The sequence below is a fragment of the Pezoporus flaviventris genome, unplaced genomic scaffold, assembly GCF_033815535.1.
Source record: "Pezoporus flaviventris isolate CSIRO_AGI_PZ_B2104156 unplaced genomic scaffold, CSIRO_AGI_Pfla_v1 ptg000002l, whole genome shotgun sequence".
Classification (NCBI taxonomy): domain Eukaryota; kingdom Metazoa; phylum Chordata; class Aves; order Psittaciformes; family Psittacidae; genus Pezoporus; species Pezoporus flaviventris.
Window position 1 is genome coordinate 80859546 of NW_026892550.1, and position 23388 is coordinate 80882933.

General features: G+C 39.4%; 1 protein-coding gene across 2 annotated transcripts in view; it reads right to left on the reverse strand.

Annotated features, from left to right (window-relative positions):
- Positions 1-804: 804 nt before the first annotated feature.
- Positions 805-23388, reverse strand: part of PTPRO (protein tyrosine phosphatase receptor type O) — a 152632-nt gene continuing 130048 nt past the window's right edge. Inside the window, exons 16-27 of one of the 2 annotated variants that reach the window (XM_061444665.1) lie at positions 22249-22317; positions 18930-19013; positions 15794-15829; positions 14205-14286; positions 13081-13171; positions 12530-12606; positions 10158-10292; positions 9055-9177; positions 8238-8392; positions 5686-5821; positions 3293-3413; positions 805-2169 (exon numbers count right to left, since the gene is read on the reverse strand). In XM_061444665.1, coding sequence (XP_061300649.1) covers positions 3309-3413; positions 5686-5821; positions 8238-8392; positions 9055-9177; positions 10158-10292; positions 12530-12606; positions 13081-13171; positions 14205-14286; positions 15794-15829; positions 18930-19013; positions 22249-22317 — 1093 coding nt within the window. In that variant the 3' untranslated portion in view covers positions 805-2169; positions 3293-3308. The remainder of the gene's footprint in view (positions 2170-3292; positions 3414-5685; positions 5822-8237; positions 8393-9054; positions 9178-10157; positions 10293-12529; positions 12607-13080; positions 13172-14204; positions 14287-15793; positions 15830-18929; positions 19014-22248; positions 22318-23388) is intronic. The other variant, XM_061444666.1, reaches the window with a different exon arrangement.

The window sequence follows — 23388 nt, forward strand, 5'->3', positions numbered from 1 at the left end:
TTTTGTTGTTTTGTTTTTTTTGTTGGTGTGTTTTTTTCCCTGTTAGTTCTCTATAGGGATGTGAACATACTTATTTTCTGAGTAAATATATAGTGAAATGCTGAAATACTCATGAAAAAAGCATGGAGGCAAGGTCAGAATGGCCAAATGCTCATTTATGATGCTGTCTTCTGTTCAAATTAGGCCAGACAAATCTTTGCTGTTCCTACTGAAATGGCAAGCCCTCTAGCTGAGGCTCACTGGTGAAATAGATGTGTAACAGTGAAGCCTTTCTCGTTAGCAATCCACTCCCTGAAGACAGGGCTCTCTGCACTTTTGCATCCACCTCTATGCAGATTATTTAGAGAAGTAGCATCTCTGCTTCAGGACCAGGCTAGTGGCAACTGTGGAAATAGCAGATGCATGGAAGGGAAGGGTGGGACAAATCATATCATACCCATTAATAATCAGAGGTAGAGTTCTGTTTCTCCAGTACCCTTCACAAGGACCTGTTTTATTTTGGGATTATGGTAAGACTATGCAGTTTAGCATAATATATATGTGATAGTTTGAAGGAAATTCCCCATTGTAACCAATATGACAATGAAGTAGATATTAAAGGAATATACACCTATTTACCTGCTAGTGGAATAACTGTTTGGAAGAAAAGAATGCAAATATCTGAAGGAGGTGATCAGGATCCTGGAAGTAGCTGAGGTACTGAACTACACCCTGGAACCCTGACAGGCAATAGCAGAGCCCAGAGTGAACATAAAGCATATGCGGGTACGTTTGCTGTTTTGCCAATAGTGAGTTCTTCACAGGTAAGCAATCCAGTGTGTTTACTTTCAGTTCAAGTTTGTTTTGTTTACATTGAGTACCATTGCTGCTAACTTCCAATGAGGTGACACAAAGCAACAGGTTACAAAAATGCCATCAACATCCATTCTGACAGCATCCATGTCACAATACACAATGATGTACCGGAATTATACATAGACAAAAAAAAATATATATATATATAGCTAATTATTCTGACTAGAAATGAAACTGACAGCGAAAAAGAAAAGAGCCCCACCCTCACCCCGAAGCCCCTGCAGGAATCCATACTGATGCTTTGGCAGCCTTGTAAGCAATAAAGCAGTAACCAGCCCTTCACATGCCAAAACCTTGTTTTTGTAACATAGTGAATTCCTGGCTTGGAGAAATAGTTACATCTGTTAAAGCACTTTTTATTTCCCACCTCCCACCTCAATCAGCTTCACGTTTTTTACACAGGATTAGTACTTACTGAAAATAATAAACAAATGAGGGGTATAGGCACCACAGACTGCTTGAAATCATATGGAGTAATGGAGTTTAAGATATCCCAGCTTGAAATTCAGCTGCCCTTCAATTAGATTCAGTAAAACAAGAGCCTGTTCAGTGGCATTACTGAAAAGCTTGGCTAAAAGAGCGGTCTCTCTGCTTCGTTAGTACTAGCACAGTCAAGAACCTAAACCATCCCAACTCAGTGTCAGCTGCCCGCATCAGCTTCAGGCTTCGTGTTTTGGATTTCTGCTCATCAGTCCATTCCTTGGGTCTCGTGCTCCCCCTAAACCCCATGTACAACAGTGCTGTAGGAAAGAGTCAAATCTATGTACCCAGCAACTCCCCCCACCCTCCCAGCCCCCTTTCTCTTCACAATCTCCAGATTTCTTCATGTATGTTCATGCCTCGCTATTCACTAATGAGGTATTATTAGATACTAACAATGCCTGCTCTCCTATGGACGTTAGCACAGACCAGTGACACATGAAGAAAGCTCTTCAGTCAACCATTAAAAAAATATTGCACTTACTTTAACCTTAAGCCCAACCTGCACAGAAAGAAAATATTAATAAAAGTACTAAACAAAAACCCAACAGCTGAAGCGATCAATTTTCTACACATAAAAGTGTCTTTTCCTTCATGGTGTTTAGTTGAATTTGGTCCAGTATTTTAAAAAAATGTCCAGAAATGAAACAGTTCGAAAGACACCGCAGGCTTGTTAAGGCTTTGTCTCCCCAGTGCTTCAGAAAGGTAAAAGTTTCTTTGTTTGTCCGTGTACTGCAAAGCAGCGGTCTCTCATGGCAGAACAACTGGCCATTCAAACCATCATCAGAAAAATAATCAGAAGCAAGGGAAGATGGGTGTGCTTCATGGTCTCACCTGCAACCGAACAAACAGAATGCTTTAGAAATAGGAAATAATACAGTTTTTGGTATATATTTTTACCAGCCCTCCATACAGGCTGGACTGCAGCCCACCAGTACAAGTAGCTGGGCTCTGGGACTCAGGTTAGACAGTAAACAACCTGAACAGTAGGAAAAGTAAGGCAAATCGGGGTTCATTTTACAGGCAGGGGAATGGTGTACTCAGAGGCTAATAAAGGTGCACGTGCAACACCACAGACACACCAACAGAGATGGCTGGTGGTGGTACCCACAGCCCAGCTCTCCAGCAACTATCCAAGAAGCCACTTTGCGTTGAAAGTCTGTAACTTCCTGCTTCTCCCAAAAGTAAATATTAAGGTTATGGCTGGCTTGCTTATTACTGCCACCTAATGAACTAAAGCTCATTAGCTTAAACAGCAGTGATGGATGTCCTCACAGCTTGCCCCCACCATCAACCTCCTGGGAGGTCAGAGCCATGTGTTTTGCTCTGCAGGTGGGGACTGCATGCAACAGGTCAGGGACTCCGTGGAAAGGCAAGATGGTCACTTCACTTACGCTAATGGCAGTGCTACTGTGTCTGAGACACTTCTTGTTCCCTGGTTCTGTTTTATGAAAATATTCCCCAGTGTTTCATGTCAGATGTTTTTAGTTGCCATCTCACCCTCCAGCAGGTTCTGTTGCCAATACAGCAGTGCTCCAGAGCATCCCTAAACCACTGCCGGCCTTAAACCACTGTAAACTTGGCAGTTAGTTGGTGACTTAACACTGACTGAAGATATTGAAGTCCTCCCCTCCTTTAAGCTTTGTAAGAAGAGTTAGGGCAAAAGGAAGGGAATGGTTAGATGGCTCAGCTCACTCAGGATATCCAGATTCTCTTACTCTTTGAGTGAGCCAACATACTCTTACAGTGTCATGTAAAGTATAGCAGATTATTTACTGTGAGAGGTTAGAGGGATTTTCTTCACACTGTTCATGTGAATGTGGGGGTTGAGGCCCAGAAAGCTCCAAAACACCAGCAAAGCACCTGGAGCAAATGCCCATGTTGCTGGTTGCAGCTGAGAAATTGGGATGTGAGGCTGCAGGCACGGCACAGAGCCAGGCTTGCCTGACTGACTTACCACCTGTGACTCTGAACTAGGACTTGCTGACGTTCTCATATATAACATCACTGATGCAGAACTGCTGCTTCTTCTTTTGCCACATCAGTTGCACACACTGGTGAATAAAAATGTATTGTTCCTGGAAGAGAAGACCAAATGAGCAGCCATTTTTGCACTTCAGAAAGCATGACAAAAACCCAAACAGTGAAACAGTTTGATAGTATACAGTAACAGCCTGCAAAGCTTCTTTGTCTCTCCCTCCTAAGACCCTCTCAATGTACAATGTGTTGTCAGCTCCCAAAATAATAGCCAGCAATTGTTAAAGACACACAGCAGCTGAGGAAGCACGAAATCCACCTGAGCTGCCCTGGCATCATAATCTCTTACTAATAACCTGAATGATGACAGGAGATGAGAACAGAGTAGAGCAGAATAAAATATAATAATTCCATTGAATCTCAGCTAAAGTAGGTCTATTTTATATAGCATGAAATGAATCCCTTCGCAGAAAGGTACCTGAATGTTTTATGTGCAACAAAATGCATCCATGCCACATATGCACCTGAAATATTTTAATGAACTTACTTCATATTCCTTAGTGCTTGGCTTCTTTACCAATAAAAAGCTGAAATCTGATTTTGTTCACAGATCAGTTAGTCAATTATTTGGGGAGTTATCAACCTCTGTGCAAATGACACTAAGTTGGTTGGGTCATTCACATGCACTTCTACATCTGTGGATAGGTTTTTGTGCAACAAGACTGTGATTATCTTTGGGTTTGGTTATGGACTGGCTTTTCTAAGTATTATCATCATACAGATTAAACCCTGTAATGCAATTTAGGAGACTCTTAACTGATGACTTTTAGATTTCAAAGAGAAAGAAGGTAAACCCTGATGAATGCTTACATTAAGTTTATGTGCACTAGGCACAGGGAGTGAGTGGAGCCTCAAGCAAAAGAAGGTGTCCCAAAACCTGAGTCTGGATTTCAGCCCCTGTTCCCAGTGGTCTGCTGATGCCAGGAGATATCAATGCTTCAGATGACAGAATTGCTTTGATTTCCTCTAATTTGAAGAAACTGGTTTAAACTCAACTGGTATTCTCTGATCTAACCCCTTTTGGGGCCTGTGCCGTTTGTTTTCTTAAACTGCTCAGTGAAACACTGCCAAGTTTCGAGTGTATGAGGCAACATGAACTCAGGTGAGCTGTGTGTGGTTTCAGGTTTTATAAGGAAAGCTTTCTCCGTGGCCTCTGTGCCCGAGTGTCAGTGTCACCTGGTGACCTCTGCAGCCAGGCTTAGCCATTGCCTGGAGCAGCAGGAGCCCAGCATCTGCCAAAGCCCAGCCCTTGACATCAGCCCCAGGCAGGCAATGGGTTTGTACATGGGAAGAAAAGAAAATAAAAAAGAGAAAGAATTGCATCACCTCTGGAGTGCTAAAGCAGTTGCAGCTGAAATCAGCATCAGGGTTTCAGATCTGCCTTTGGGTCAATATAGCGAATTGTGATGAAAACCGGTAGTTGGATGGGAATGATCTGGAGTGGTCTGAGAATAATGATAGTTTTCTTATTTCTAGATGCTAGTTGTTGTCATTGCAGGTTTTCCTCCTCCTCTCTCCCTGCTAAGTCTTTGCTTTACTCTGGATTCAACAACCCTTGGCATTAAATTACCTGCCAGACCTACCCTACAAACAGTGATGGTGGCACTTATATGCAGGTTGTCAGCTTACACTGTGTGTAACCAATGAGGAGCTCAACAGGCATGTTCCCTCATTAGCAGAGGAATCAGGATGCATAAAAGCTTCTGCTTTGGAAAAAGATTTTGTGATTTTTTTCCATTATATATTCTGACAGTTTGACTATTCTTCCAGCATTTGCCTTGAAAAAATGGAAAAAGAACTATCCAGCAGATGTTTGGGCATGGAGGGGGGCAAGGAGTGTGCTTGGCAATCTCACAATCCTTTTATCTGTTTTGCTCATTATTTGTATTACCACTGTGTAACTTGAGTTCCTGTGCTTGCCCAGATGATACCCTCTTGAATAAGCAGGAATGGCTGTCCAATACTGATATAATTTCATGAGCCATTAATCCTCTCAGCAAGCTCAATTATTTTCAAAATGGTTTGAAAATTTCATATGTTAATCTATTCTAATGCATTTTTTGCATATTAATTTCACAGAAGGTGAGAATAACTCATCCTCCTGGAAGACATCAGTGAGATTGTAGATATCTTATTGACCCATCTATACAGCAAATTAATAACATGACAATATTACAACAAAGATGAAAAATTAATTGTATCTATTCATAGCTATTTTGTCAAGTGTTCAGGGGGAATAACATGAAGACACTATAGAGATGTATGAAATAGGTCCGATGATATGTTCACAATGTTGAAGTAAACTGATTTTACCTCTGTCTGCACCATGGACATTCTGTAGGACCGCATGTCAGACACCAGGCCCAATATATCTACGAACTCATGGTCACGGATGTGCTGTAAGAGCCGATCCAAGGCTATGAAGGTTCCTGTTCGTCCCACTCCAGCACTGCAACACACAGAGTTATGCATCTCATTTTAGACTTTTCTGATGGGGACACACAGGAAAATCAGTAGTACTGCAAAAAGAAGGTGTCCTGCAGCTGTGATAATCAGATGTAGCTAATCTGAAGTCAGACAGGTTGGTTAATTAGTAGGATTCAAAACCATGCAACTCTTCATCCATTGTTTATGCAGAATGTATGGAGTGGATGGCTCTGCAGTTACTTCACCTTCTTATACTCCTCTCCATGCACTCACTTACAAAATGTGCTCATAGCTGCCTGCTCCTCCTACTTTCACTGCTCCCCTCAAAGATTTCATGATGAGGCATCTTTAACTACAGTGGCTGTAGTCGTAACTGTAGAGACTCTGGTTGCTGCAGAGGCAACTGGAGTTGAACCCGAATAATTCAGTTTCACAGCTCGTCACGCTGCAAAGCTCTTGGCTTTGCAAAGGCAGTGCACTACTGAAGTTAACCCTCAAAGGACAGACCACCCAGAACAGTCTACTCCTAGACTTCTGTCTTGGAAGCATGAGACAGAATAGCCAGCAATCATTTGGCTGACAAATCGTTATCCCTCCCCCAAGAGAAGCTTAGTGACTAGAAAAAAGATACACTGTTTTGATTTAGAGATTCTTATATGTGCATATGATTCTTTGATTGTGATTTCACACGTAATGTTTAAGTCTGATTTCATTATGAGTATGGCTTTAGAGGTTTTATGGAGTTTCATATAGCATCCCAACACCATACCTACTACGAAGGATAGAAGCGTGTGTGTCTTAGCAAAAGTTCTTCCTGCTGTCTTGTCGTGTCTTTCAGAAAAGCCGTGGAAATATTTGCAATAAAGCTTAACAGTTCATCTCAGTACACAGTTCAACATAACTGTCACAAAACATGTTGTGTTGGGTTTTTTTTTTCCCGTGTTTAAGAAAACTGTCAATATCTCAAATAAGATGAATACAACAGAACTTCTGATTCATTCATTGATAAATTCATTCTGTGACTTTTTAATGTTTAAGCAATTTCTGTAGGAGTTGACAAATGTATTCTTCCCCTCTACCACTCATTTCACAGCATTGCTACTTTTAATCTATATTGTTCAGGATGTACAGTATATGACAAAAATACTATCTGAAAACACCTTTTTTTCTGCTGCTAGAAGCATCCTAATTAAAAAGAAAATACTACAGTTGTTGCCCAGCTCTCTTTTACTTGCTTCTATGCATTCCCAGAACAAGCAAGTGGTATATAACCAATCTGATTTCACAACACTACATATAATCATCTTTTCCTGCCTTTCTACCACCTTTCTTAATGTTAGGACTCCCAAAACAATATCTCCTATGAATTTCTCCATTAAGTTACAGGGGAGGGCTGTGTGATTTGCTGTTGTTTTGCATTCCGTATCGGGAAAATAGAAATTATATTACTATAAAAGATTGTTTTCTGGGAAGGAGCTCTCAGAAGTGTGTGAAGTGATGGCAAGAGACAGTCAGTGCTGATCATCATATCAACACCAGGAAAGACAGTGTTGGAGAGTGCTCACTCATTGTGCAGCTATCTAGCTGCTGCCTCTGGGGTGGGTGATGTAGGGTTGGCTGAGATTAATCTCATCAAGCCTTGACTTCCATTAGAATATGTCACCATAAAGTACATATGTTCACCCTCTGCAAACCATCAATTTACGTATATCTGAGAAACCTGTGAGTGAGGAGCTACAAAGTGGTCTGAATTTAGAGAACTGCAACAGGAGCCAATCTGGTATGATATCAGAACTAACATGGGAGCTGCTCCCAGAAAGGCCAAGTAAGTGAGTACCTTAATAAAGGCCAGATGATGCACAAATCTGACACTATATAAAACAACCTTCCTCCAAAAAAGAAAACCAAACAAAAAAAATCCCATATAACTGTTAGGATGGGGTACTGGTATTACTTCTAGCACAGCATACTGCTCTTCTTGTCACTTCCTGAATGTACCACAAGCTGAATGCCCAGAGGAGATCTGCATGGAGACATACTGTTCACTGGAGCTGGTTCTCTCTGGTGTTAAGGGTAAAGAATTAGCCCCCTGCTTTGACTACAGTGAGGCTGGGATTTCAGCCTGCAGCCATAGACACCAAGGCATTTCTTTGTAGAGCAGTCATCTCTTTGGATGTTATCAACAAATGGCTTCAGGAGCACAGTGGGCAATCCTGATTTACACCAGCTCAGAGCCTGACCCTGCTCTCTCGTTTCCACACCTTCATGGTATGGATAGCGTGGTCTGTCCAGCAGTATGCCACTGCCCTGCAGATGTGCGTCTCTGTGCACATCCTCCTTCTCTGGTCACTGGAAGGACAGATTTGGGGGTTCCAAAGGTTTTCCAATCTATTTAATGAGTTACAGCCTTTAGTTCTCCATTTCCTTGAAACATTTACCTGCAGTGAATAATCATGGGACCTTTAGTCTTTGCTGATTTCTGCCTGACCATCTGTACAAACTGAAGGATGCTTTCAGCAGCGTTGGTTGTGGGGACACCATGATCTGGCCAGGCAGTGTAGTTAAAATGCATCACATCTTGCACCTCATCAGCCTAATGGGAGAAGCAGAACAGCAATGTTCACAGGAGTTTTAACAGTGTAGTCATGCTCAGTAAGACTGAGGTTTTTCTGTCATTTTGTAGTGTTTTCGTTTTGTTTTGTTTTTTTTCCAAATACAGCCTAAGAATGTAAAGGCAGCCAAAAAAGTGGCAAAGAGTTTACACACTATTTGATTAATAAGCACAGGGGGTATCAGAACATCATTCTGAAAATGGCATGAACTCTTTTTTATGGGTTTAGGATTTGGCTTTTGCTTTTTTTCCTCATAGTAGTTCAATTTTATTTTGCTTTAAAATCGAGAACTGTTGTATTTTTCAAGTTTAAGATTTTTTCCTCTTTCTATTCCATTCCCTCTACTTTCTCATCTTGCCACAGATAAAAAATAAATCTGTTGGCAAAAAACAAGACTGGACTCTTGAGAATTTTTTTTTCAAGTTTCAAAGAAAAAATTAAATACCAAAAGGGAAGAAAAAAAAGAAAAACATTACAGGGGCAAAGGAAAGATTTAGAAAAATACTCATTATCATAAAAAAAAAAACCCTGCTAAAAGCTCTAGAGGCCTTAGGTGAAATAAGATTCTCAACACAACACATTTTGTCTCAGAGACTTAAAGGAACTCAAAACATGGGGAGAGGTGGGAGCCGTTATCACTTACATAGCTAATTCTGAAATTCCTATAAACCCAGTCTGTGTGCTCCTCCTCGGACAGCATCTCTACTGTGATGTCCCCATATGCAATGGGGTCTTCTGTAAAAGGCCAGTAATGGTCACATTTCACCTGAAAAGGAAGGAAATATAAACATATTCATATAAATATATATAGATATATGAAAAAGCACAATCAAAAGTATACTGAACCTCAGTTTTAGAAATGTCTACAGCACTATTTACTTGCTGCTGTGAGGTAATATATCCTGCAATGATTTTCAGATTGATCATTCCTATTTGTGTTACTATGGACATAAGCTATGCTTTGGTTTTCTGAAGGGTAGCATTAGTATAGCAAAGAATGGAAATAGATAGTGTCTTTTTAGGTTGTTTTCCTAATAAAATAGGTCTAAAAGGAAGAAAACACAGGGAACTAGAATATACATATAAAAAAATAAATTATATTCCAAATATTTCTATGATGATGTCAAGGAAAATGTAAAGCATAATACTTGTATTTTATCATTATTTAAACTTAGAAATGCAGAGTCACAGAGTGGTTGAGGCTGGAAGGGACCTCTGGAGGTCTTCTGGTCCAATTCCTCTGCTCAAGTAGGGCCTCCAAGAGTCATCAGGACCATTTCCAGAGAGTATTTGAATATCTCCAAGGATGGAGACTACACAACCTCCCTGTGCAACCTGTGCCAGTGCTCGGTCACTCTCACAGTAAAAAGTTGATTCCTAATTTGAGATGGAATTTAATATGCTTTAATTTGTGCTCACTGGCTTTTGTCTTATCATTGGGCACCACAGAGGTCTCCCTTGTCTCCATTGCCTCCCATCATATATTAATAAAAAGTAACAAAATCCCCAGAGCCTTCTCTTTCACAGCCTGGAGAGTCCCAGCTCTGTCAGCTGCTCCTCATGTGAAAGATGCTCCAGTCCCTTAATCATCCTGCAATGCCTGCCTTAAGTGTATGAAGTGCCATTCTAGGTCTCATTATGATGCTGTCTCATAATCAGACAACAATGGAAAGAATTTCACTCACCAGAGAACAAGTATGTGTTCAGAGTAGTCTTTTATACTATGTGCAAGATTTTGCTACATACCCTTCTTTTCTCATTACACTGAGTGAGCATAACAATAATTTGAGATTTCTGCTGGAGAACCATCTTCCAAAAATCATTCCTAGTTTCTGGCAGCGGTCCTTGGGTTGCAATATATTCCTGGGGTGAATGATAACCCTAAGAAACAAAGAGACAGGTGCTGTTTACCAACATGATTACTGCTTCAGAATACATATATTTCTCTGCCATACATATTTTTTAGCTTGCTCAAGTTCAATTTGTACTTCAGAAAGTGATTTCTAGTATAAAGAAACTACTTCATGATATTTTTCAATTTATTTTGAGATTACAAATATTGCCAGTTTTCAAGGCTCCCAAAGTGTAAGCAATCTAGAATGAAGGACAGAAGATGAAGCTGTTACTATACAAATCCTTTTCCCAGAGAGCAGGAAAGGCAACATAAAAAAAACAAGTAATGGGAATCCTAAATCAAAGTTCCAGCTTCTTCCAGATTTCATTGAAGGGTTTGCTCAGTTATAGGCAAAAACCCAGTTACAGATGCTTAGCTTGCTCATCCTAAACAGTGGGTGATTTTCAGTCACTGATGTAAACAGAAGATAGCAATAAACAGGATTATAAGTGTTTATGTCATAAGGACTTCAACTAGTAAAACATTAATTAGAGTTCTGCTTAAAATAATAGAGAATATGTGGAATCCACACCCTTAGGAGATTATCACTGCCATGTTTTATTGAAGCTTAGATGTTTTATATCCATGTATTCCTTCTCCTATCTCTATCAACATGGAAAGACTCCTTCCCCTGTCCAAATCCAAAAGATGGCTATAAAGACTGTAATAAAAGATCCAAAGAATGGCCATTCTGGCATCTGCTGTAGCCATATTTACTGAGATTGTATCATCAAAACCACATTTGGAAAGTTATCTGTTGTTTCTAATAAGAGTGAAAGATACATCTACCACACAGCATGAGCTAATATAAATTGGGCCATTTCTGTGCCACCACAGCATGCGGATTGTAAAAATATTTGTGATCTGGGAGCACTTTCCATAAATGGTGTCCTCCAGACATCTAGAAGTCTCAATCCAAATTTTCCCACTACATAGAATTTGCTGGGGTGGCTTTTTTCCTACATGGGCTATGTCAGAGCTAAGTGTCAAACCTCCATTATCACAGGGACACAGATGACCACTAGTGTCTGTGTTTGGAGGCAGGTAGTCAGTGAAGAAGCAATTGTCAGGAAAAGCCAAGCATTAAGATGACACGTGTCCCAGTTTCCATGGTCAGCATTATGAAGTAAGTAGAACTGAAGAGATGTAAACTATAAAAGCAGAACTGAGCAATCTGAAAAGGACTGCTACATAAATCCTATTATCCAGAATCCAGACACTGGAAATGATGGTTTTTAACGCTGGAACATTTTTCTTTCTTGATTCACTGCAAGCTCAGGAACTTGCAGCATGAGTGGTTAGGTTCGTGCTCCTGACACATAGAAACTAAGTGCAGGCAACATGCTCAGTACTACATGCATGGGTGATGCCACAGTGACAAAATCATGGTTTGAATGACTCATCTGAGGGTTCCTTCCATTTCCATAATGCTGACTCAGGTCTCTTCAGCATAGCCAGGGCCAGCTCTGTCAACTGTTCACATCAAGGGTGCAGAAATGCTCATCTATGGTCCCCAAACATTTTTCTAAATGGATGTTATAGTGTCCTGCCTCCACTCCATGCAGAGGGACCCAGGGGACATTGCTCTCCCTAACACAGCTTGTACTGAGCTATAGCAAGGGGTGGATAACAGAGGGGCGAAACTTTGTGGCAGGGATAAGCCTAAGTGACTGCACAAGCTCAGGCAAAAATGGAAAGACCTGATGAGGTTTTAGCTTACCCCCATTGTCAAAATGGTTGAATACAGCTCTGTGTGTACTTTAATTATCCTAAAACTCTGGGTGCTACTCCCTGGTAAATGGCTGCTCTATGCCAGGCACAGGGAGACACACTGGGAGCACCAGGGACGAGGCAGAAAACAGCTCTCTCCACTCTCCATCTGGGCTGTGTGTATTTTGTGGTGTGTCTGACACAATCCTTATTCCATGTGCTGTAGAAACCTGGAAGAGTTTCTCATTTCAAAGTTTATGTTTTTCCTACCTGTCTTCAAAAGCCACTGAACCATTTCACATTTCCTCCCCATTTCCTTACCAGTATAATCTAGGTTTCTCAGTGCTGCTGTGGCAAAATTTGCCAAACTTTTAAAATTGGGCAAAATGTTGGAAGCTGAAGGAGATACTGAGAATCTGACTGAGCTTTTAGGAGATACTGTGCTATCTGCAGGTGACACACTAACTGCTATGCCGGACACTCTTCTTTACACTGACCAAGTTTCTGTACTCACAGGGATGTAGTTGGCATTAATGTAGTCAGACCCCTCTTCTTCATTCATTGAAACTAACCGGACACGACTAAAATCATCTGTGAAAGGAGAAAAAAAAATGTCTCTCAAACATGGCAAAATTAAAATTAATCCTATAAAAAATGGAACAAAAAAAAAAAAATCCATTGGAAAATTCTCATATTTACCAATAGAGAGCAATGCCTGTTTCAGTAACACTACAAGGATGCACATTCATTACTGTTGTCCAAAATACACCCTTGAACTGCTGTCCCTTTGGGCTCCCTTAGGTTTCATTAAAATTGTAAGAGGAACATAGTAACAATACTCAGTAGTAGAAAGGACAACTTATGCTTCTCGTCTCCAAACTCCTGTCAATAAACATCCTCAGAAAGCTCTTCAAAGCTAACTAAAAACATCTCTCTAAGGACAGGTTTTAGAGCCAGGCTGTTATGAGTCAGGAAGTCTGCTCTGATTCTCCAGTTCTCTTATTAAAACTCTTCTTTCCCTCTTTATCAGGGACTTTAGCAGAAGTCTGTATGCATTGTACTTACACGGCAGGATATTCGTGTAGCGATTTTTACAGCGATTCATGGGAAGATCGGCAGCAAAGTGGGGGATGTCAAGACCAATCAGTTTTAGCTCCTGGGATAACAGAAACACCAAGGTCAAGCTCACAAACACTCAAAAAATAATGCCTGGTTAAGTGATTACTTGTGGCAGGTACCAGATTGAAAACGTTCATAAATCACTTTATAAACTGACAGCAGGATCACACTGACTGTCCTTATCTGATGTCTCTGAGTTTGGCTCCAAACAGGTAGAGAGCAAAGATGTGGTCTCTCCTGCTGATGCTGCTGATGCACTGCTGCCACCCAAGGCTGAGGCTGAGGACTATTCCTCTCTACCTGAACTTAAATTAGCCAAAATAGTGTCAAACCAGGGGGTTGATAAGTTACTTCTGTGGTGGTCATCTGCCCCACTTAATGGTTTTTCTTCAGCTCCTCAAGTGTTTTTTTGGTCTTGATACTGGGGAATGCTTAGAAGATCTATCTAGTCATTATCTTCAGTAGCTACATCTAATATATGATGCATCAGAATACTTTTTACGGGCAGGAAGGGAATGTGTCAATCACCCAGAACGGTGGTTAACACCCTGACAGTCCTCCCTACTCCCTTTCCATGTATAAATCTTTGCAAGCTAGTCCTAGGATAAGAGCTCTTTAGTTTTATACTATTAAACTGACTTTAAATTCTGTGTAATTAAGAGAATATACCTGAACTGGTCTTAGGGAGGCCTACTTAAAGACATTTTTGATGTCACCTCCTCATTCCAATGCTTCCTGTCAAATTCAGGAAACGAAATAATTAAAATGAATTCAGGATTTTAATGTCTTTAATTCAGGCTGCCAGCATGTCCTAAACATAAAGGAAGTGTGCTGGTCTGACAACTATATCGAATCAAATGTGATGAGCCACTCAAATCAGCTTACTAAACACAGCCTCTAACGCCACCAGGGTCCATTTTTAATTTCTGCATAACTGGAACGGAAGCTGACCCACCTAGCAACAGCATTAAACAACACAGAGCACAGGAACATGCCATGCAAGCCTAACATCTGGAAATAGCTGATCTAGGCATGGCAGCTAGGCAAGGACAGAGTCCCCATAGATTTACCTCGAATTGCAGAGAAAATTTATAATCCGAATCTTTGGCCATATCCTTGATATATCCATCAAAATCATCCAACTGGACAGGGCTTTAAAAGAAAAAACACACAGAAATTAAGGGAAAAAAAAAGCCCAAAATAAACCCCCAAATAATTTTAGTACATTTTATTTCTATTTTTCCCTAGAATACTATCAAGTCATAAATATGTATTTGCAACTGTTAATGCTAGAAAACAACAATAAAGAGCAAGAAAAAATGTCTTGTGGTTGAATGCTACCAAATGGTGGGTATATTACTCATTACCTGCACCACAGCATAATGGCACCAGAGAGGCTGAGAGAGGGGTGCTCATCCCTCTGGATGAGCTTAATTCTGCCACTGCTGGTGCTGATGATGGCAACCACCCTGTGTTTGGGTGTGTTAGAGTTCTCCTACCTGAGGGAATCCACTGGTTTGAGGCCAGGGGAATGGTCCATGCACTCTCTTCTTATAGTTCCCTGGCTCCTGAACTGTTTTTGCATGGGTTATGTTTCCAAGGCACAGGTGGCACCATTAGAAGCACCCCATCACAGACCCACTCTCAGTACCATCCCACCAGCCTGCTTATAGCACCAGGGCAGATGCTGTTTCAATTGTCTCTTGTGCCACGTAAAATGTTGCTTTCAGATATTTTCACATCTGTCAGAAACACTTTTAAATCTTATCTGAGCTTTGCTTGTGCAGAAAAGTGGATTTCATAATTAGGTTTTCTTTTTTCTTAGAAATTCCACCAAAAAAAATCTCCTAAACCACCATTTTGGATGCCACTGCCACTGCTGCTTTCTCTGCTGGCTTTGACAACCGTACACGTTTGTCATCAGAGGTCAAATTCTTGTCCCAGAGAGACCATGGCTAAATAAAGTAGCATGTGGGTATCAAATGCAGAGCTTCAGCAGCTATAAACTAGCCTTGATGTAGCAACTCACATCATTTTACACGCTTTTTTGCTAGGTGAGGATCTATCTGTTAGTATAGGCACAGCCTCTGAACATAACAGAGAAATAATCAGGCTAATGCTCTGAATAATGAAACACAGGTAAGCAGCTTCCCTCACCTAATTATCATGCTCTAATTTACAAGCTACTGAAGCATGTACACAGTAATCTTTTCATTTACTTCGAGGCAATATGCCCAAAGGAACCTGTCTTATCACCACGTAATTACTCCTGCTTACCCGTTAGCGTTAATGATCTAATGCTCTAGCAACAACCATAATGAGACTTTCATGTCAAGAGGGAAACATCACTACAAACAAACGTATCCCAGTTTTTCACTATTTGTCATTTTTAACTAAGGATAAGCTCTGCTGGAATCACTAAGTTGAATAATTGATCTTTTCCCTGATGACTAATTTTCTATCAGTAAGGACCTGCTCTACCACAACTTTATCTGTTGAGAAGAATTGCTTTTGCCCAATTATTGTTTGTTTTCTGCCTTCAGATCTCTCTCTCAGGATGTGTTTATCAAAAAGTAACTGCAATAACATTATACCATGTACTCCATAATGCACGTTTAATCCATTTTTTATTTCCTTAAATATCAAAGAAGTTACATACTTGGTCAGCTTTCTCTTCTTCAATCCATTTTTACTCCTGTAAAAAAAAAAAAAAAAAGGAAGTGTTTTTCACTCATTAAACTACTGTAGACTTAAAACAGTACTGATTTAAGAAATTATGCTTTCTGGTCCAACACAAACGATGTGTTCTCTACAAATCCTGATCAAACAAACAGCACTGTTGGCTTCAGGTGGGCTGAAGCTGAGTCCTTAGGGCCTAAGCTTGGCTGAGACTGGGAGAGGGCTGTGCTGTTGCAGGGCATGAACCACCATAGTGCCCTCAAGGCTGCTTTGCTCTGGCTTTAGTGGGCTGGGAAACTGGATGCCAACACTAGAGAGACTTTGGGAATGAGAAGCATCTGTTGGGTAGAGGAAGACCACTACTTGCAAATTCAAGTAAAGATGAAGCAAAAAAAAAAGGGCCTGAGCAATATTTATCACCCATTTCATAACCTGCTTATGATGATCAATGAAGACAATGGCAAATGCCCTGCTGGCTTCATTGGATTCAAGCTTAAATCTTAGGTAATATTAGTTGACTTTTCACAGCTAGAGATAATTATGCCAGTCATGTTATACACTGTCTTCACATGATTTATGAATCATATAATTCACTAGTGACAATTGCAAGCAAGCTTATGAGTGTGTTAAGTGGTATAACCCATAAGATACGGACTTAAGAACTGTGCTGCACTACCTACCACCATGTGTTGTTTTTTTGGAGAAAGGGTGTGTGTTCATCTGTGTTCATCTTGTTGCTGCCACAAAAATCTTAAGTAGTCAATCAGATTGAAGGCACAAAATGAGCACCCTGAACTAATTTGGCTAGAGGTCTGAAAACACTTATACCCTCTGTTAAGTCATCCACAGAGCACTAATAGATTCTTGCTTACTCAGAAGAGATTTTAGTAGTATCATTTTTTTCTTCCTAAGCATTAAACAATATTTGTCCATTCATCACATTATAATGACTAAAAAAAACCCAAAACAAAACCACCCACAAAACCCACACAAAATACACTATTCATTTCCAAAATTAAGTTTTACAACATGTTCAGTTTTTGGAGTAGGCGCACCCAACCCATAGTAATTTTGTTATCTTGTCAAGGTACATTTCTGTTCAGATGTGGAGCTTTGCCTGCAGAATAAATAAGCTATAGCAATACCAGCTTTACACTACTGTGAAGGATTTACTCTGCCAAGCTTTACTTTCCAAATATTTAAAATTCTTTCGGCTACTATTATCTAAACAGATACTATCTGTAGCGTATCTGTACATTTATGTGTAGTATGCGCACAGCCTAGTAGTATTCTACAACTTTAAAGATTTTTCCCAATGAAATCTTGAAATTAATTTCTCTAAATTATTCAACACATTTATTTTTTATTTCCTATGACTATGGGAAACCTTTTAATGTCAGGCACATTGGAATTAATTTCAAAAGAAAAAGAAATCTGAATGCTGTTTATGATAGGAATGCTTCTAGGAACACTTCTCCAGGGAACACTTCAAGAGGCAATAAAACAAATGATTGACATCCATTTCTCAGCAACATTTTCTTGTGCTTTGATAGTCTCAAGAGGCCTTTCTTTTTTAGCATTGTAATTGTTTCCTGAATGTTCATAAATGTTTTAAATTAATTTATGTGCAAAACAAAGACATTTGAAACATTAGCTGGTGTTTTCATCTGTTCTTCCATTTACCCTATACATTAAAATTCAAAGAGAGGGATCGCTCTCATCTCAGTCAGCTCCTTTAAACTTGGTCAACTATACTAAACTAGGTAGCTTGATTGAAGAGGAAACTTCTGAAGATACACATCTGGCAAGGTGAGTTAATGCATATTAACCAAAAAGAGGACAAAGGGAAAAAGAAGATTACAAAGTTTTGCAGCAGTGCCATAGATAGTGGCCTCCTTGGGCTTCTTGAACATTAGAGAGTTAACAGAGATCAGTGTAACCTACACAGCAGCAAACTGCTTGCCTGATCCTCCACCATTTTGCGGCTCTCATAGTTGAGTTTATGTCATGTAAGTTAAAAGTCAATATAATATTAGCCTTGGAAAGATGCAGTTCTTCAGCTGGGTGCTGGGATCATGCTTTTACTTTCTTGGGAGAAGAAATGGACCTTTATTTAGTTACATAAACCCACTCATTTTTGGGCCCACTGAAAATTGACATGATTTTTACTACATACTCAATGCAACTCAATGAAAACCAGTCTCGGAAATCCCAATGCTGAAGATGCCAGTGACTGCCTGCAGGGGCTTTTGTGCTGAACAGTAGTACTATGGTAGCACCAGAGAAAACATTTGGTCAAAAGTAAACCTTAGCTTTGGTACCACATTTTTGTAAATCACTATACCTTGGACTCAAGACCATCAGGAACTTGTTTATCTTATATAAATTGAGCACTTTTAGATCATAATCAATTATACTTATTTGTTAAATGGTTCGTAAAACAGTTCAGGTTCTAAATAGACTGTGGTTTTGTTGGTTAGGTATTGAAAAATCCCCAATCAGTTGTGTATTATGTCTTTATGGACTATTTTCAGACTAAACTATTAACTATACACACATACACACATAGACACACACAGAGTAACTCGCTTTTTATACTTTGAGACTGCTAGTTTGTATTGATTCTCATCCAACTGTTGTTTCCAAAAGCAAAACTTTTACTGATGTCAGGAGAGCATAACCACACCTTTAAAAACTAAGGTATTATTTGACAACACGCATCAAACAGGTGGGGCATGATTAAGCAATTTTAGTAATACAAAAGTAGCAGAAGGCAATACCAGGCAATGAACAAATGAATAACTGGGACAGAAGAAGCCAGGACTTACAATGAAGTGGCAAAAATTGCAAAGACAGCAATGAGATGAATATGATGACCACCATAAGATTAGCTTTTTAAATACCGAAATGGATTGGAGCATAAACAGACAAACCAGATGAAGCAGGGTAGCAAATACTTTGATACCCACATCCTCTCCAATCTGAGTTCTAGTACAAGAAAATTGTATCTTCAAAAGCCTTGACCCATTTGAAAGCAGAGGTATCACACATTTTTCATGTAATAGAAACTAACATTGTTTACACATTGCATATGGAAAAACAAGTAAATCACTTACCAAGGATTAATATAAAATGCCAAAAGATAATCAGTCCAAAGGCATGAGGGTAGCAGAGTTAGGAAAGCAAATACACTTCTACGCCTGTGAGCATTAATAAATAACATACATAAAGATGAAAAAGTGAGGAGAGTTAGTAAGACAAACAGAAATCAGGAGATCAGCACATTCTATTTTAAAAATCAGCTAAATCCTTAAAGGCTTCCTCTTACTTACTTCATATTATTAACATCCATAGAAATTTTAGTCCTCAACCTGACTGCCTATGCAAGATTTTCAGATATCCAACATAAAATTCTATTTATGTTGGATAAATAAAATTTAAAATAAAATTCTATGATGAAAATTATTGTGGTATCTATGAATAACTATTCACAGCAGATTTCATTGTGGCTAATGCGACTGTGAGTACAAAATCATTCTAAACTTCTGCATTTGCAACCTGTTTACCAGACTCTGCTATGCATTAATCCAGGAAACCTACTCAGGCATGTTCTACCTGTTGGTGGAGTGGGCTGCTGGTACTTTTCAAATCTGAAAAACTCATAAAACTTAAACAAAGATTGCTCCATTAACAGGATTTTTTTTTCCAAATACACCCTCAGTGTTTCCCCAACCCCCATCAGAAAATCTGCTGTCTTAAAAACAATACCATCCTTCTACAACTGTTCTAAAGGAGAACCACAAAGTGAAGTTTCCCTTTTTGGTACTCTTGGATCTTACAAAGTTGGCAGATACTGTGTTTTCCCTGATAAGAAAGTCATGTCAAATGTAGTCATCTCTAATATTAATCTTCCAAACAGTGGTGGGAAACCGCCCATGCAGTGGAAACTCCAAGTTACGCTTTAATAAGTTTTGCTGCTGAGCAGAAAACGGGCAGGGCAGTTTCTGCATGGACCCTTCCCCAGGTGTTGGTAGGGATCGTGGAGGTCAGTCATCAACCACCTCAGTGTTTCTCGTGTGTCTTAGAATAGTTTCCACGAGAATCTGCTCCATGATCCTTCCAGGCACAGAGGTGAGACTGACTGGTCCGTAGTTTCCCAGGTCTTCTATTTTTGTTTTCTTGAAAATGGGGGTTATATTTCCCTTTTTGCAGTCTTCAGGGACTGAAGGAGCTTCACCTGACTACCATGATTTTTTAAATATGATGGACAGTGTCTTAGCAGCTTCATCCGCCAGCTCCCTAAGGACCTGCAGATGGGTTTCATCAGGTCCCATGGAACTGTGCGCATTCAGGTTCCTAAGATGATATCAGACCTGATCCTCTCCTACAGTGGGCCTAAGGTCTTTTATCATCCTGATAAATTTCCACTTTATCAAATCACATGGTAGCATGATTGCAAACCTATTTATATTGTTCACAAATTAGGGACTCTGACATCTAAACTAATTGATTTTATTCAACATATGAAAAATATGCAATTGCTCAATAAATACAATTGTGTTTTCCTGGAATTATATAGTCTTTCACCTCTTGCTTAGGTGTACTGAACAATTCTATGCAATTAAAAGAAAGATGCAGATACTGCTCAAATCCTGAAAACTCTGCTGTGTTGAGCTTTCCTTAGGAATCAGTGGATATGCCCATAGTTCCTTTACTAGATCCCTGGAATAACCCTGAAGAAAATCTGGCTTCTTAATCATTCTACCTGTCTCTAGGGCCATATTTTCCATTTGACTGCCTGGATGGACAGTAAATTTGGTCTTGACATTAGACAACAGAGGCACACAAAACAAGATATCTTTACTAACTTTCAGAGAAGTCAGGACAATAAGATTAGGGAACACTGACTTCAGTAACAGAAATTTGTGGACATAGTAAGTGGGGATATTTTCCTCAATTTATATTTTTATAACATATTTTATGTATGTATACACATATGCATATATACACATATATATACACACATATACACATATATATACACATAATAAGCAACAAGAACTTTCACGTTCACATCCAAACCTATTAGTTAATTCCCCTTCCCATAAGAAAGCCTTTTATGATTTTAATAACATCTGTTGCTAATTTAATCATTTGATTCAAGCTTGGCTATTTAATTAACATGGGTGTTTGATCTTCTGCCTTCTTTGCCATTAATATAGTCCAAGCAAGAGAATCTGAAAGATTAGTTTGTACTACATACAGCTGGCTGCTATTAAAGCTAAACCAAGCAAGTGAAGCTTGTTTAATATCCAGTTAATTAGCAGCACAGTGAGGTATTGACAAGATTTGCAGAGCTTGTTAGTTCAGTTTGCATGCTTATTAGCAAAAGGCTTGCTGTAGTGCAGTGTCAATCCATTTAATCCCATCCTTGCTGGCAGGCTGCATCCTATGAGATCATTGAAGCAGTTCCCTGTGCACCAACTCCTCTTTTCAACTTCTTGGCCATCAACAAATGTGACCATGGGTGTAAAACCAAGGCACATACTACCTCTGAAGGTCCCTTCCAACTCAAACTGTTCTGTAATTCTATGATTCTATGATTTTCTTTTTCCTACATCCTGGAGTAGGGCTGGCAGTATGCTTTTAAATGTCTGTGTTTGGACTTGTCTTGAAAGAGAAGAAGTTTTTGCAGAGATTGCTAAATAATGAGCCAGTAAACCTTAGGTCAGTCATTAGCCTTCGTTTTCCATAATAGGAATGAAAATGACCACACTGGTGCCAGTCAATTAGCTTTGAAGAGCCCTTTTACTTCTATAATATCTAATCCTACAGACTTTCTTTGTTCAATTACTTTTCTTCTGCTGATGGTGTCAGTGATGGTTTGGAGTCCATAGTCAGTGCCTGCAACTCTGGTAAGTGGTTTCCTAGACTAGTAAGAGTATGCTGAGGGGGTTTTGAGCCTTTTCAACAGCACTGAACATTAAGTTACAGTAAATATTTGAGTTGGCTTGTCCTTGCCTTGCAATGCAAGGAGAACTTAATTAATAGCACTGCATGAAGACAGTTGCTAATTAGTCATCTACAGGCAGGCTTACTTCTGGATGTAAATATATCTCTATGGAGGTGCTAATGGATTTATAGACCAAGTTTCTACATTTGTCTTATGTAAGGAAATATGTCTGTAAGAGAAAGGAAAAAAATATCCTTCCAAAACACATCTATGCAACTTGGTTAACATGTATATACATCATTCCCTACTAAAAACAGAAGGTGACAGAATACACAGTCTTTAGTCATCATTCAAAACCCCAAAAATATCTTAAAGAAGGACAGTGATGGCATAAAAAATAAGCACTTAAGATTAAAGATCATATTTGCCAAAAAGCATAGATGGGGAAAGACATAATTAAAAGCCTTGCTTCAGACACTCACCAATTATAGGGAAGCTTTCCATCTCTCTCTAAAGATGCAAAATTGACAAAGGTTCCAGCCCCGCATTCCCTGTTTCAGGAAGACCATTGGGTACAAAGTTACCATTTTCAGATTTACAATGCTTGCTGTGATGTTGATTTAACACAGAACTCTTGGTGCTGTGGAGAACTGCTGAACACTCACATCTCTGACTAGATGTGAGGTAATCTGTGATCAGCATAACTGAAATCCCTTAGCACAGTCATCCAAAACTAACAAATTTTCAACACCACCTGAGATCAGCTTTCTTAATGATGCTTAAAAAAGAGTAAAATAAGGGAGAAGTTGCTAATAAAGATTTCAAATAGGACTCATCTTCTGTCCACATTTGGGCTTTCTAGCATTTCCAGCCCAGTGTCTGGCTCTAGCACTTGTTGTTGGCCTCACTATATATGCTAAATATTTATCTTTCTATACTAAATATTCACTGTCCCAAATTCAAGGAGCATATGTATAATTGTCTCCATTTGACAGCATAGTGGTAATTTTGGATTCACAAAATAATTGTGGCAAACCCCTGAATTTCCTGAATAACGTTTCGGTGAATTTATCACAAGTCCATTATTTTCAGCCACAAATGATAAACTGACTTGACATTTTTGAGTCTCTGATTTAAGAAAACAATCGCTTCCAGCTTCTTACTCAATCTACTTTTAAAATTTTCTTCAGGGGGTTTTATCTTCTGGGGCTAGAAGAGGTGATAAAAAGAAAAAGCTTCGGGTTGCCTGCAAAGTAATTAAATACGAAAGAGAATTAATTTTGCTGGGATTTTCATGGAGCCAGCAAAATGTGTGATATGGTAATCTGCTGTGTGGAATACATAGCCAAAACACATAAAATAACAGTGTCTGCTAGGTAACCAAGTGCTAGATTCTTCACATAAGTTGGTGGGCTTTTTACATGAAATAATTTCCTTTCTTGAGACAGCACAGTAAATTAATAGAAAAGATATTGCTCAGATTATGGATGAAGACTCCAGGACACTTCCAAAACCAGAAGGTGAACTACATATTGAGGGTTTGGGGAAACTTACATAGTTCACTCAGGCCATAATAAATCTCACATTAAAGTGAACTGTTACAGCTAAAATAACCAGGAAAA